The sequence below is a fragment of the Pongo pygmaeus genome, chromosome 16 (assembly GCF_028885625.2).
Source record: "Pongo pygmaeus isolate AG05252 chromosome 16, NHGRI_mPonPyg2-v2.0_pri, whole genome shotgun sequence".
Lineage (NCBI taxonomy): Eukaryota > Metazoa > Chordata > Mammalia > Primates > Hominidae > Pongo > Pongo pygmaeus.
In genome coordinates this window covers 86729350-86745430 of record NC_072389.2, presented here as the reverse complement: position 1 = coordinate 86745430, position 16081 = coordinate 86729350, and the positions used below count along the sequence as shown (strand labels likewise).

At 46.6% G+C, this 16081-nt stretch overlaps 1 protein-coding gene across 4 annotated transcripts in view; it reads right to left on the bottom strand.

Annotated features, from left to right (window-relative positions):
- Window positions 1–15544, bottom strand: part of CEMIP (cell migration inducing hyaluronidase 1) — a 172430-nt gene extending 156886 nt beyond the window's left edge. Inside the window, exons 1-4 of one of the 4 annotated variants that reach the window (XM_054450910.2) lie at window positions 14209–15544; window positions 12674–12851; window positions 11881–12085; window positions 4204–4299 (exon numbers count right to left, since the gene is read on the bottom strand). In XM_054450910.2, the coding sequence (XP_054306885.1) occupies window positions 4204–4268 (65 nt within the window). In that variant the 5' untranslated portion in view covers window positions 4269–4299; window positions 11881–12085; window positions 12674–12851; window positions 14209–15544. Of the gene's footprint in view, window positions 1–4203; window positions 4300–11880; window positions 12086–12673; window positions 12852–14208 lie in introns of those variants that run through there. The other 3 variants (XM_063652438.1, XM_054450912.2, XM_063652439.1) reach the window with 3 other exon arrangements.
- Between the last annotated feature and the right edge of the window lie 537 nt (window positions 15545–16081).

Sequence of the window (16081 nt, the reverse complement as noted above, 5' to 3'; positions counted from 1 at the left end):
ATATCACTGACCACAGTTTGGAATCACATATGCCCGTGATTTTTTCATATCTATTTTTTTATATTTGTCTCTCTCCCTAGACCTACACTGTTCCACTAGCCACCTGTGGCTATTAAGCACTGGAAGCATGGCAGGTCCAAATTGAGATATGCTGTAAGCAGAAAATACATACCAATTTTGAAGGTTTAGTATGAAAAAAATGTAAACAATCTCATTACTTTTTATAGTGACTGTTGAAGTGACAATATTTTGGATGTATGAGGTGAAAATAAAGTATATTATTAAAATTAATTTCACCTGTTTCTTTTTAAACTTTGTTTTAGTGGGGCTACTAGAAAACTCAGAATTCCAAATGTGGCACCCATTGTATGTCTCCTGGACAGCACTGCTCTAGATTGTAATCTCCATGCAGGCAGGTCTCAGCTCATTTTGGTCACTGCTGCATCCCCAGAGCCTAGCAGCCTCTGCAATATTATAAACTGACTTCAGTAAACTGCTAAATGAGAGAATAAATGAGTGAATGAGTCAGACAAGCAAAGGAAAAACTTCTGGTTAAAAAAATAGTCATATGAATATGGATACTACAAGTTTGTAAGCTCACTGTTATTTTGTGTGAGGGAGAAATTTCTGATTTGGGACCATTTGGAACAAGCTACAACCCTCTCTAGAGGCCAAACGGGACTACTAGGTCATCTGTGGTTAAACCAGATAAAAAACACAGACAAAAGAAAGGCAAAGATAAACTGCTGGAGGGTCTTTGACCTCAAGTTGTCCCACTTTTCAAATCCCCAAAACCAGGATCACACTCGGCAACACTTTGATCTAAAAATAAAATCATAAATAACAAAAACAACTTGACAAAAGCATTCTACTTAAGTTCAAAGATGACCCTAGCGTTAATAAAACTGTAATGAGCACCTATTAAGAATTTCTGGCAGGGATGCCCAGTTGCATGTGGTGTTTGTTTTTCATCCTGTCCCACTAATGAATATTTAGCTCAGTGTTTCCCTAACATAGGTCCCGCAGCACCCAAGTCTCAGAAAGTCCTCTGTGAAAATAGAAAGGGAATTCCCTAGACCAACACATCTTGGAGATACTATACACTATGCACCTCTCCCTGAGAGACACGGTGCATGCTGGTTTACAAAGTCATTGAGAAGACCTTGGAAAATGAAAACAGATCAACTTTGTTTAGCCCAGTTTGTCTCAAACTTCTTTGACCTCAGAATATCTAGTAACAGCTCAAGGAAGCGATGCTCCCAAGAAATGTATTTTAGGAAGGGCTCATCTAAGCTTCATTTCCAAAACCGTAATTAGTGATAAATTATTCTGATCTTGTGGGTAACCCTACCTGTGGGAAACCCAGCTGTGATAACCAGAGTTCCACAATTCAATGGTAACCACTCCCCTTCACTTTGGGTAAGAGAAAAACACCCACCACAGAAGACTCAACCTCGTGTTGATAATGTGTGTAGTTATGCATAATGACAAGTAAATAAGGAACTTTGAGGGTGTTGGTCTAACACACCCAAATTAATTATGTGCCTCTCAACATCTTCCAGTTTCAGAGAGCAGAAGGGGGAAAGACGTCCTGAATGAAAGCAAATAATTGGACAGGTTACACAGCCAAGCTAGGCAAGGAGTTTGTGCCCTTCAAATTTCACTATTGCACCAACCTGCTGCCACCCATGACGATCTCAAAACCTGCAGCTCCAACTCTTACCCTCTTAATTTGATATTCTGAGCCAGGGCACAGAGATACCAGCAAGTCTGCTTTTTACACTTCTTAAACTATTTTCATCAGAAGTCAGAAGACTTGGACTACCTTTCTCTATTCTGTGTCCTACCAATAGATGTAAAGCACTTATAAAGTGAGTGTAAGTAGTAGGTCTCAGGAAATGCTAGTAAGTAGCTCTCCTCTCAGGATAACATTCATGCCTGAATGTCTCAGTTCTGGAGATACAATGGTGACTGAGATGGACTAGTTCCTGATCTCATGGAGTGCTGAGCTTGACAGACACCACACCGAGGAGACACAATCTCTTCCTCTGCAAGGGACCACTAGAGCACATGCCTTGGCCATTCAGATGCTTGTTCTAGGACCAGCTACTGCCCATAGCTTGCCAAAGGTTTAAAGTTTGTAAATTCCCCCAAAGTCACAGCATGGCCATCTCTACATACAATGTCTGCTAATTCAATCAGCTACATTGACAAGTGGAAGAGACACGCTATTTTGTATACCTAGTACGTACAAGATCATAACTCTAAGAAGTTGCCATGTATTAGTTCACACAGTACTCAGAATAATATACAATCATCCTATTTTAGGGGATGGATGAGCAACTGAGGCACAGAAAGGTGAAGTAACTTGTCCAAAGTCAAGCAGCTAATCAGTGCAGGAGGTAGATTTATAACTGGGACTGTTGGGCTCCAAAGCTTATGCCCTTTCCCAGTTCATTATACCAGCTCTAATATTCTACAACCCAAGGAAGATATAAAGTAGAGAGCATGCAAACTGGTGGAGAAAGAATATGGAGAACAGTTTATTTTGCAGTCAACAAAACCTAACGGGGCCCTTCCTGGAATACTTCTTATTTCTCTCTTTTTGTCTGATTAGAACCATCTTGGAGATAGTGGTGATCTGAATTTAATGTGTTTCTGTTGAATGGAAGAACCCAGCCTTTGTGACTTTCTCTCTTCTGGCTACTTGGTGGGCATACTCAGATTTGCTTTAAGACCACGTACAGGGATGGCACTAAAAGAATATTTGTGGGTAGGTTCAGTTTGCTAAAATCACCCAAATGTCTGATGACAACTACAGTGCAGAGAAGAGATGAGGACTATGGAAGGTCACCCAGGGGGCATCGGCAGACCAGACCGCATTCAGAGTATCCGTCTCATCCAGTTAAGCTTTGACGAAATTTGAGCTGAATCTGCATCCTTCATGGTGACTACTCCCTCCTCCCCAAAGGTGAGTCTCACTTGAACTGCTGTCCCTTTATCCCACTTTCCCTCCGCCGCCTCTGCTGCAGGTCAGTCAACAAGGCAGTTAGAAATTTGCCCAAGAATTCATAAAGAATTATGAAAAAATCATAATATCTGCACAGCTCACAAAAAGCCAGCACAGAAGCCACAGGATAAACCCTCCTCACCCCAGCCCTGAGACTGGATACAGGAAACAGGGATGCATCGGTCCAAAGGGATATTGTGAGACAAGGGCCTGGGATTAGGAGCCTCGGAAAATTTTCCTCAAGGGCTTGGAGCCTCTACTTGCAGCGGGAAGAAACCTCATGTTGGCAGCGACTCGAGCCACAAGACCCCTGAAATGTCCCTGATTTAATCTTCTCTCTGTCACCTTCTGGACCCTATTACCCTGGTACCAACAATTCACTTCGGGCAGTGCAGTTATCCTTCTTGCCGAAGGGTATTTACTAAGCCCTAGCAGTGACATTATCTGCTAATTTAGAGTGAGAAGTGGGATTCTGGAATGTATTTCTTACCAAGAACACCACCCTTGGGAGGAAGGAAGACAAGCCCAACCTTAGATACCTGCCACCAGGTACAAGGACCTAACACCCACCAGCTGATCACACACTTCACTCAGGTGAAAAGCTGAACTCCCTGACTCAGCTTTTAAGGATCTACAGCCCTGCCCCACATTTATGATCTCATTTCCAGCCACAGGAAACTTCTAGTTCTTTTCTAAATATATATATATATTTTTAATCCTCTGCATTCAGTTCAGGATATTCCTTCCTTCTTAACCCTCCATTCTCTGGCCTGGGAGAAATTGTACTTTTCTTTAAGGTCCAATCAAATATCACTTCCTCCATGTTACCTTGTCTCTTTCCTCAGCAAAGTAGTTTAACATCACTTTGTAGTGCTTCCATATTGCTTTGTTTATGCCTCTGTTACAGCATGGATTTTAGGTAGCTGAATGTATGTCTGTCTCCTCAACTAAACTGTGAGCTTTTCCATTGCAGGGAGATGCAACGAAGTCATCTCTGAAACCCAAGTATCTAGAAAGAATTGGCGGGTCAATGATGAGTGCATTCGGGTTGCAATTGCTCTCAATGAATTCAACTCTATGAATACTGTTCTATGAGTCTGATCTACTGTGAATTCTAATATTCCCCTCAACATGTTTTTTCAAAAGTCAAGATTCGAGCAACATTAGTTATTATGAAGAGCTTTTGGACTCACGGTGACATAGGTCTGAGTTCCAACTCCACCACCTTGAGCCGAGTGACCTCCACCTGGAGCTGCATAAGTGATGCAGCTTCACTGAGTCTTCTCCATCTGCAAAACAGGACAATGTCTTGTTCACAGTTGTCCAGAAGTTTAAATAAGATGATGCATGCAATGCTCTCTGCGTGAGTCTGAATGTTTTAGTTGCCCAATAAACACTGAATATTAATGATGTTGATGGAAATAACCATAAAGCCACAGGAGTACAGACCTCTGAGAAATTGACTAGCAGGCTTTAGTTTCATTCAAATACCAGAGCAGAATACACAAGAGTTAACATCAAATGTAGTGAGAAATGTACATGCTTGGGGGGCTGGTGTTCAGATGCAGGACTCATTCATTTGAATATTTAAAAAATATTTGAGTACCTACTATGTGCTAGCCCTTGGGAGTAAAACAGAACATGAAAAGTCTCTGCCTTTGGGCCAAGTAGGGGTCTTGTCCCTGAATGAAGAAAGGACTCTTTATTGTATTGGGACGTGGCTGAGATGAGAAGTCATCCCCACTGAGGGAAACCACAGACTTCTGCACCACGTATCCCACAATGACCACTAAGGGCCCTTCATGAGCAGGGCTCTATTCAAATAGTGAATCTGCCTGTCTGCCCCTCGTTCCCCCTGAGCTCAGAGGGGTGATGTCCTCAAACAACCTCAACAGAGCAGAAGCTCGAGTTCATGCTTATTACGCAAGATTCAACGGAAGTATCATCTTTTTTGTATGTCAAAAATAGCTTTTTATTTAAATAAATTTTATATGGAGATGTTTAAAGTAAAAATGAACTTCACTACATGGTCATTCTCAGAAAATTCCAGGATATGTTAATGTGTTACCATTTGTAACATTACACCGTGATTTTAAAATATAGAACAGATTTCAGCTGTTTCTCAGTCACCTGGAAAGTTCAGGCATACACATAACCCACAATTAAGTGGTCAGAGGAATCTCCAAGCCTCTTCAAAGCTACCAACCAAACAGACACCACTGAGATGGCCGTGCCTTTTTATTTAAAAAAAAAATCATTTAAGCAAGAAGAAATCTCAGCATATGGAAGTTCCAAAGCCAAAATCCTCCAACTGCTTTCTCTCTCACTACCAGGAACTGAATTGAGAAATCTGATGAACTCAGTGGCTTCTTAAGCGGTCACAGACTAGTGACACATCAGCCCAGCAGAATTTGAAAAACATTCTACTACGGAGCACCACAATTCCTGCCCTCTCCGAAAAGGAAGGGAAGCGAGGGAGAAGGGAAGAGAGCAACGTCAGATCCCAAGTTTGAAGAAGACACACGTTCCTCTCTTCTCCACTTTCTCTGGGAGTCCCACACCCAAAATTCAAATCAACAGGGCTCAGAGGAGTCTTTAGCATCACCAAAGGGCTTGTCTGCCTTGTCTCTGGTACTGGTCTCTGCCTGGGAGACCACAGCAGAACCCACACCGACTGGGATGTTAACCTTCCAAACAGAATGGGCCCTGGAGGTGAGTGTTTACCAGGGACAGGATGAGAGTGAGATAAGAAAGGCACTCACCTTGGGTGCAAAACTGAAGAGGCCACCAAAAAACTCAATCATCAATATAAAGAATAGCGCAATGCAACACTTTAAAAACCAAAATTAGCACCAAAAATTTCATGATGAATGAAATATCAAAATTCTAAATAAAGATAGGGTCAATATTATTGATTTTTCTTTTGCCTCTAGTGCTTATGTTTCCTTGTGTCTAATATAAAGCTTTAGAGTCGTCTGGCCGTGAGCATGGGGCTCAGCTGCAAGCACCAGTTGGAGCGGAAGAGAGACGAGCAGGCTCACTCATGGCTCAGCAATGTCGGTGCAAAACAACCTTTTGCTGAGTAATTTGGAAATGGATCTAAAACATATGGATTAAACGCCTCTGAAAATAAACAGGGTTTTAAAAGGAAAGGAAAGGAAAAGTACTTAGCCACTACGTTTGAGGTTTTCCTGAACCCAAACCTTTGGAAAACTAGCATTAGAGTGAATTACTCAGCGCCTGTAACACAATCAGCTTTGAAATAGTCTTGTCATAAACCACCGGTTTCTTCTAAAAGAAATATTTTTCTTTTCTTTTTTTTTTTTTTGAGATGGAGTTTCACTCTTGCTGCCCAGGCTGGAGTGCAGTGGCGCAATCTCAGCTCACTGCAACTTCCACCTCTTGGGTTCAAGCAATTCTCCTTCCTCAGCCTCCGGAGTAGCTGGGATTACAGGCATGTGTCACCATGCCTGGCTAATTTTTGTATTTTTAGTAGAGACAGGATTTCACCATGTTGGCCAGGCTGGTTTCAAACTCCTGACCTCAAGTGATCTGGCTGCCTCAGCCTCCCAAAGTGCTGGGCTTACAGGTGTGAGCCACCTCACCCGGCCTTAAAAAAAATTTTTTTTAATGGTTCACCCAAACTAGCTCCCCTATGCACTACTTTTGGGGCTCATTCCTACTGTTCTTTACAAGAAGGAGCATGACTTTGCACACCGACAGGGGCCTGGGAGGCACTGGAGACCCAGGATTCAGTAGGACTCCTGAGGGGAGCCTTTAGGGGGCTTGAGGAGACCAAGCTGGGAATAAGTCCCTCACGGCATGACAAGAGTACTCCAGAGAAGGCAAACAAGTAATGCTTTGGACTAGGAGCCAGACAGACACCCAAGGGCATCAGCCTATACCATCTCTGTAACTCTGAGCATCAGTGTTTTTGTCTCCCACCTGAAGATACCACTGCCTCCTCTGGAAGCTGGAGAGAAGGGCCCACACATGGTGAGAGCCCAGGCAGCAGCCACTGTGTACAAGTGGATGGCTCAGGTTCACCACTGGCCAGCCACCTAAGACAGTTCCATGGGATTTTAGAAACCGGCATCTGTGGCTACCAGTGCTAAGAGATCAGCACAACCAAGGATCCAACCTAAGTCCAGCTTTGAGGAAAAATCTAGGAAGTAAGAGAGAGAGAGGCTGAATGCCAAGGTCTGGGAGTCAGTCTTTGTTTTAGTATGTTCCAGTTGCTGTGGTGATGTGGGCTGATGCAAAGGCCTCCAGACAGGAGGCTGGATTCCCCCAGAAAGAGATGCTGCTGATCACCCACCAACACTTAGCCTTCCTTGACACTGTCCAGGGCAAGTGTTTTGGTATGGCCAGCAGAAGGAGCCCCAGGCAACTGCAAATGCCCATCCTGGAGGGAAACCCATCTGCCAGGGGGCCCCTTCCCTCTGCTAGAGTTCCTCACATACCTAGCAGGGTTCTTCCAGAGGTGAAGGTGTTGTCTAAACTCTCTAGACTGAACAAGCCTTACTCTCACCATCTTCAATAATTCATATGATTATGTTTTTAGAGCTGGCTCCAGGCCCAAAAGGGGCTCTTCAGTTCCCTTTCTAAGGACTGGGACCACCCATCAGTGAGGGGCAGCCTCTCTTCGGGTGTTATCCCATTCGGGGTATCATTTTCTCCCTTGAGGAGAGCTTTGTAGGAGGCAGACAGAAGCCACAGCTAAAAATTGGAGCCACCACCCCCAACCCTGCACCTCTGCAGCAAAGCTCTTCCATTCCTGTCTATCTGACTTGCCTCCTCTTTTCAAACCCCACCTTCAAAACATCTTGCAATCAATCAAATTTGGCTTTTTGACATCAATGAAAAAGGATACAAGATCCTGGATAGAACTTGCCAAATTTTAAACCCTGAAAATAAGATTTCTTTTTCCTTACCAGCTTTTATATAAAAAAAATTGGGAGGTTTAACAAGATTAACAGACCAGGTTGTAAATAAGAAGCCTATTTTTGCAAAAAGCTCACAGCTTTGTTTGTCCCTCCCATGCTCAGCTACAAGTTGGAGTTTCCTGCACCTATCATATACAGCCCTTCCCACTGGTCCTCCATGTACCCCATCTTTGTTGGATTATCACACACGCAATAATTCCAGATTTCCGTTTTTAATTTTAATTCTGGTTTTCAATTTTCACTGAAAATTGTTGATGGACACACACACACACACAGAGCAAGACATCCAGAATATTAAAAAGACACAGCAGGCTGGGTGCAATGGCTCACGCCTGTAATCCCAGCACTTTGGGAGGCAGTGGCGGGCAGATATCTTGGGCTGAGGAGTTTGAGACCAGCCTGAGCAACACGATGAAACTCATCTTTACAAAAATGTTAAAATTAGTCCAAAAAATTAGCTAAAATTAGTCCCAGCTACTTGGGGGCTTGAGGATCACCTGAGCCTAGGAGGTTGGGGCTGCAGGGAACTGTGTTCATGCCACTGCTCTCTAGCCCGGGTGACAAAAGTGAGGCCTTGTCACAAAAACAAAACAAAAAGACACAGCAACACAAACCACAATAAAACTAAGCTAACACTATTGATATCACTGCCAAAAGCAAAACGAAATGACCCAGGACCGAAGTTTTCAGAATGTGCTCCTTGGAACCCACAGAGCTCTGTGGACCTTTTTGAGAGACCTCAAGACAAAAATCAGCTCCCACCCCCAACCACAGCCACTTCTTATCTAGTTTTTAAATTGGATTTACTAAGATTTTATCGGAAAAAAAGCATTTTGTGGTTCAAGTAATTTTTAAATTACTAGTCTAGAAGACTAAAGGTCTCCTAAAGGAAAGAGGCCTAACAGCTGCTCAGAAGCACTCTCTCGTGCCCAGTGTAGCCCAAAGTCTGGACAGGTAAGGGAGCTTATGCACATGATGCAAGTAAGGGAGCTTATGTACCTGGACAGGTAAGGGAGCTTATGCATCTGAGGCAGGTAAGAAACTTCATGCACCTGAAAGGTTGCAGGAAGTGAGGGGTTTAGGCCTTTCTGAGCTTCTGACTCTCCTCATATGCCCTCAGTGAAGCTTCCTCGGATCTCCTCTGGCTGAATTAATGGTCTTCTTCATTTCTCCAGCAGGTCTCCTGCCCTCCATTCCTCTTGACTAATCTGTCCTAGCCCCCGTCACCCTGTATGACAACTTCTGACCGGGATGTCTGTCCTCTCACCAGGCTGCTAGCTCTTTGAGAGCAGGGACCATGTATTCAACTGCCTTCTCAGTGACTCATTCAGGGCCTGCCTCATAGAAGATGATCAAAAACTTGTACTCATCTTATTTTCTGCTTCTGACTATGGTGGTGGGTGACGGAATGCAATTGCACACCAGCATCTTGGGCTACCCAGAATGTACTGGTGATGACCAGTTCATCCTCCCAGGAGTGCCACAGGGAGGGGGTTGAGGAAGATAATTGGGCCTTAATTTCATTTTCAGGTTCAAAAAAGAAGAAATTGCGATCTTTGGAGTCTAAAAAAGTTGTTTAAATGTAAACATCCATTCTCAGTGTCTGGAGCCAGAGTTAGATGAAATTCCCTAAGTGATCTCTTAATACCACCAAAATTACATTCAAATGCCTCTGCCAGGCAAAGATAAATTGCCATTTGCACAACGATCTTGCGCTTAAAAGTAGCTCGGTCCAGAGAGCTTTGGAAAATTTATTATGACAGGGAAAAGTGGAAACTTAAAGGGGGCCAAGATATTTAGTCTGCTGATAAGATGGCTTAGGAGCGACAATAATTATCTCCAAGAATTTTAAGGGTCATTATAAGGTCATTAGGAGGGCACAGACCAGCTGGGCTTCCTCAACTCGGACAACAGGAACTGACTTAAATTACACCAGAAAGAATTGGAATCAGAATCACGGACAGTCATCAATGTCATAATGACATAGGCCCCCACGACTTGAAGGCAGCTCTGTGCACCAGCAGCATCACCTGGGGGCATGTTGGAAATGTGGACTCTCAGGCCCTACCTCAGATCTGCCAAATCAGAACTCTCACTTTAACACGTGCCCCTGTGAGTTGTTGGCATATTTTAAGTCTAAGAAGCACTGGTCTAACCTAACCCCTAAACAAAGGACTAGAGAAGTCAAGGAACCTGCCCAGGTCCTGGCTGATAGTCCAGGCAAGGAGTATAGTCACAGTATGCAGTAAGCAGTCCCCAAGGAACACTCCAATGGTTCCCATCTTTCCTGACTGGCAGAGCCACAGAAAAATGTGCCTGTCCTCCAGGCCACCGTACTTTCCTAGTCCCAAGAGCTGGGTGCATACCTTACAGCCATAAAGACTCTGGAGGACAGTATGAACTCCTCACCTCAGAGAGGGCCAAAGAGTGCAGCAGGCTCCTGGGGAAGCCTGTGGCCCTCCCCCCTCTGTGTGATGTCTAAAAACAGGTGAGACAGCAATCTGGCATGGACACCTTCCATGCCAGAACAACTATCTAGATGTGCTTTCTCCGTAACAGAAAATGTCTAATGGTGCAGCTCTCCTACTGACAGGAGAGAAAGAAATTCACAGGGCTTTCAAACACCTGGTCTTCAAAGGTTTTCAAAGTCTGGGCAAAGCACTTTAAACTGAAGTTGCATCTAAACCCCTGATATGACTGCCCTTCCAGAAGACTCAAAGATATCCCAGTGCAAGGAGCCAGGCTGTCCAGCTCCTTGCTCTGAGCGGGTGCCTATACAAGGAAGGCCTGCCTGCTTGTGCTCCCCAGGGCTCACTCACCTGCAGGGGCGGGGAGGGAAGGATGGATTCAGATTCCTGGAGCCAAGGTGAGCCTAGGGACAGGCCCTAAAACATAACAGGGGCAGAGAGGAGCAGCAGCTCCTCTCCCTCTGGGTGGCCATGTGTGTTTCCTGATACCAAGGGAACTAAGCAGACAGCAAATGTATATTTGATGACATTTCTCTGCAAGCAGCCTCCCTTCTGAAGAACCAAGCTTGAACAAAGCCTGGTGCCAGGGCACACAGAAGAAAAAGAAGGACTGGGGGCCTGCCAGAGAGGATAAGATGGCCCCTGAAGAAAGTGGCTAAAGCAAAGGGGTGCAGATGTTAATAAAAGTCACCATGATAGTCACCATCCTACTCAAATTAGCAAAGTTTCCACATGCCAGACTTTAGGGAAAGGAGGTTCAGGCCCAGCTGAATAGCTTGCAAAACAGTAGAAAGGAACCCAGCACTGAGAAATCTCCCCCAGTACCCACTGCCACTTCCAGCCTCCTGCCAACCCAACCAGATACAAGAGAGTAAGAATGTGATCCTTTTCTATTCACTGTTCAAAGGAAACTGAAACTGCCTCCAGATAATGGTAAAAACCAAGCAGTGAGAGATAGCTGATGCTTTACCCTGATAAGATCAAACATCTGGGTATGTGCCATCATGTAGAAAGAGATGTGTAGCCCAGACTTTTCAAAGATGTGCTGTCTTGTGGATGCAACTCACAAATACAACTTTGTTCCCATTTAGGAACCCAACCTACATGTTTGCATTTCTCTTTTGAGCTATAACTGCAAATGCAAATTGCATTTAATCCATCAAATTGTGATGCTTTGCCGATACCACAGAATGTACTAAAAAGAGGTCACTTAAGCAGCAGGCTTCAAAGGAGGCTGATGAGAATAATTGAATTCACCCCTTTCACTCTGCTGGCCTTCCCCACTGAATGCCACTCTTGCCATTTGCTCTGTCTGTCCTGAGGACTCGGATACTGCTGCAATAGGCAGAATGCCACAGGACTGATGAAGAGCTCACTTCTACCACTTCTCATGACAGTTCGTCCCCTCATTGGCCCTTTACTCCAAGAGTGTCCTGTAGTTCAATAGTTTTCTTACCAGAAAGCCAAGTGTATGCTGGAAACTGGAATCTGCATGGGAGTCCACAGAAGACAGCCAGGAATTCAAGGTCATCCAAGGCCTCATGTCCTCCTGCTCTTTTTGTGTCACCAGCAGTCTCATAGAAAGATTCTGAGCATCCGTAGCATGTATTCTTCGGCTCCAATCCTTTTAGATGGAAGAAGCTAAGATTCCTTCTGAGCTACTAAGAGCAGAAGGAGGAGAAGAATAAAAATCTAAGAGCACCAGAATGTAAAACTGACAGGGATAAAAACACTCACATGCACACACACACACACACACACACTTTTGTGGGGGGGAAAAAAACTCTAACTGGAAGATTGGGTACTATACAATTCCATTCTCCAAACTTCTGTGGTGTGTCATGTATTAGTGTGTCTACCAGGCAGAACCCTGAAATGCAGAGCTGGAGGGGACCCTCCAGTCCAGCTGGGATCAAATAAGTGCCCACTGCTCTGGGCAGAGCAAGTGTCTTGGTCAGAATCTCACACCTAAGCAAGGCTCAAGCATGAAGTAAGGTGCTTCCTGCTTGGCAATGACCACTCAGTGAACCCCTGGGCAAAGTTCCACTCCATAAAGCTAACCCCTACTTCATCCTGGAGTGATCTGGAAACCAGGCCTTGGAGGCCACTCTCCATCAATACCCAAGAGTCCTTCACTCGAGAAAGACAACAAAGCCACTTAGAAGACCTTGCATTCTTGTGAGAGAACAATCAGAAAAAATTGATCATCTGAACCAGAGGGCTGTGATAGTATTTTGAAAACAACTTACTTTTATCTTTCCTCCAAGTAGTATAGGTAGGGGAAAACAGTTGACTGATTTTTATCACGTAAAAGTTCTTCCATTTGTCTTTAAATAAGAATTTTTTTTTCATTGTGATCAACTCCAGCACTTTCATCAATTCCATCAACAAGTTCTCGGATGCAAAAATAAAGTGAAGATGGAGTCCCTATCAAACAGTTACTAGGTTAAGAGAGAGGGCAAAGGGATGGTGAACATAATTCAAAAGAAATGCACAACTGTCTTTAAAATATACCTGTAATTGCTACCATTTAAAACGATTTCTCTGTGCTCAGCACTGGATTAAATGCTTTACATTGTACCAATTACTGTAATTCTCATAGCAACACTGCAAGATGGGATTGTGTTATTCCCAGTTTACATATCAGCAAACAGGGACAAAACATTTGAGCAACTTTCCCAAAGTCACAGATGCTGTCTCAAAATTTTTTTATAAGAGGTGTTTAATTGTTTTTACTCTCCATGCGCCTTTGTCAGTCACAAAAAAAAAAAGCAGACCTGCGTTTCTTGTAATTTTAAAATAAAGGAAGACACACACTTCAGTATGGGTGGAAATGACAAAAAGAGCCCCATCCAGTGTCATTTCTTACCAGAGGGAGATCTTTAATTTGGTGCACAGATTAAACCCTACAGGTTTAATCCTGTTTTCCATCCTGTTTCAAGTGACCAACTTGAAAAGTCATCTACTGGGCTAAAGAGGAGCCTTTGGAAATTGCTTCAAGAATGTCATGGGCTTTGAACAAAACTATTAGGATCAGAAAACAGCATAGCTGCTTTTGCAAATGCATCCGATTGCATTCTCTATAAATTTGCTCTATTTGATTTCTTCTCCATTCTATTATTAATCGTAAAACTAATATATCCTCCCACTACCATATTTACTAAATAAATAATTTAATTTGATGGAACACATGAACTTGTGCCCTACACAGAAAACAGTTTGAGCTGGATCCCTAATTATGTCTGGCCTAATTGTATCTGGCATTATCTCACTGCCTGGGTCGGATTCTCAGGGGCCGTACTTTCCTAACGAGCTTTCCTAGCTCTGAGGGGTCTCCGTGGTGTCATAGAAAAGCCAGAGAACCACAGAGTGCCCCCGGGAGGTCCTGCAGAACTGCCGGCTCAGCTAGGACCTGGTCACAAACCACAGACTCCTGAGGGCTGGGCTACCTCTTGAGTGGTAATACCGAGGGCCTCAGCGGACTATCAATCCCTTTCCTCTTTCCCAGCTCCCCAATGCCTTGGGTCTGGGAAGAAAGCTCACGACTTCCCCGGAGACCCAGGGCCACAGACCCCTAGTGGAGGAAGTGGCTGGGAGCTGTCCATGGTGGCGTCGCGCCTGGGCACGCAGAGCCGCCGGCTCCCCGCCCTCGGGCGCGCCCTGGATCACTTTCCAGACCGCAGCGATGGAGAGACGCGCTCCCCGGCTCACCGTCCCTGGGATGGGGCTGCAGCCAGGCACTGGCTCACACATCAAAAGGTTAGTTTTTAAAGGGAGCTCTCACCTGTAGGTAGCGTTGACTGCTTGGAGAAGGACTCAGAACCTCAAACCCGGCAGCTGGCGGAACTCCTGGGACTGCAGTAGCGTCCTACCCTTGGGGAACAGCGGCTGTCGCGGAGTGTCTGCGGCTGAGGACCCAGGGCGCACAGCGCTCCTCTCTCATGAGCACACGCATCCCGTGGGGTCCATTCCAGAACGTCACTGGCCCTCGTTGCCAGAGCGGCGAGCTGGAGACCTGGCCAGCGTTCTGCCAGGACTCTCTGCCTTTCCTCCCAAACTAACGCGACCTTTCTTGGAGCCGACGTACTTTGCCAGGGACCACCAAACCTTCTTCCAGCGATGCCAGGTTTGGAGTCTCAGTCTAAACATCAGCAGGGCCCCCCGGGTTCATCTAACATTGCAATTGCCTCAGCTCAGCCCCGCGCCAGCGCGTCGCTGGGTGCCTAGCGCTGTCCCGGAGGCACTGGGAGGCGAGGGAAACTGGGAGGAAGAGCGTGCTGAGGCAGGAGCAGCAGGGCGCAGACCTGTTGCTAGGCGCACGCCCGCTAGAGCTCGGCGTGAGCTGGCTCCCAGTCGGCAGGACACCGAGATCTGACCCTTGTGGTACTCTCTCCTCGGCGAGACACTCTCCCGGGCGCAAGCCGCCGGTGCCATTCAGAAGGGGGAAAATCTACGGAAAGCAAGAGTCTGCCCCCTCGGGATGCCCTCTGGGGACACCAGCGCCCCCCGGCACCTGCAGCTTGTAAAGCATCACCAGATCTCAGAGAAATCCCACAGAGGACAGTGCCAGGGGCTTGTGCCCATCAACAGACGCATGGACAAACAGACAGACAGAGGTAGACTGCACAGCACAGGGTGGACAGACAAACAGAAACTGAGGCGGGTAACGTTTACCCTGTGCCGGGTGGAGGCGCGGGCCCCCGCTTCTTACCTCTCTTCCGCGGCATGGGCCGTCAGCTCATCCCTGACACCCCCAGCCAGGCCCTCTTACCTCTGGGTCCGTAGCCGAGACAGTGTCACGCCTCGCGGGCCAGGAGCGCAGCGGCCCCGGACGTCTGGTCGCTGACCGCCAGGCGCTGCGAGCTCCCGGGGCGTGGGCAAGCGGAGTGGTAGCTAGTCTGGGAAATCGGGGTTCAGACTCTGGCCGCGCTCAGCTCCGCTGGCTCCCCGCGCAGCTTGCGCTCGTCAGGCTCTGTCCGATAGCACAGCGCTGGGCTCTGCTTGAGCGCTAGCTCCCCGGCAGTCGGCCGAGAGGCCGCTTTTATAGCCACTTTTACTGACTCCTCCCCCGCGGAGCCCCTGACGCCCGCGCGGCACCGAAGCTCCCTCCCTCGCCCCCCGATGAAGCTTCCCTCCACGCGCCCCCGCCTTGCCCAAGTGGGGCGGGGGCCCTGCGCCCGGGCCGGACCGGGGCGGGCTCTGGCGGCGGCTCTGGGAGACGCAGACCCGAGCCCGCGGAGTCCCGCCCGCAGCAGCCAGGTGAGGGCGCTGGAGGCCAGGACTCGGTGGAGCGTCCGCGGCGGACCGCGGAGAGCAAGTCCCCGGGCCTCCAAGGAGCCAGGGTCGCCCGTGCCCCGCTCGCGCCCCGGGGCGTCCTCCGAGGCAAAGAGGCAGTGGAGGACAGGAGAAAAGGCCTGCGCCTGCCACAGAATCGCCGCGAGTCAGGGTCCCAGGCTAAGTCTCAGGATCTCTTTTTAACTCAGCAGCAAAAGAGTAGCCTGAGAAAGAGATTTTGGTATTGGCCTAGCAGTTAATCCGAGAGGAAAATGCGTGGGTGTTCACTGAAAGCCACCTTGGTTTGAAACTGGATTCAGACATGCCAGTTACGACTGTGTACAAGATCTTAACCCCTCCCAGCCTCAGTTTCCTCATCAGGA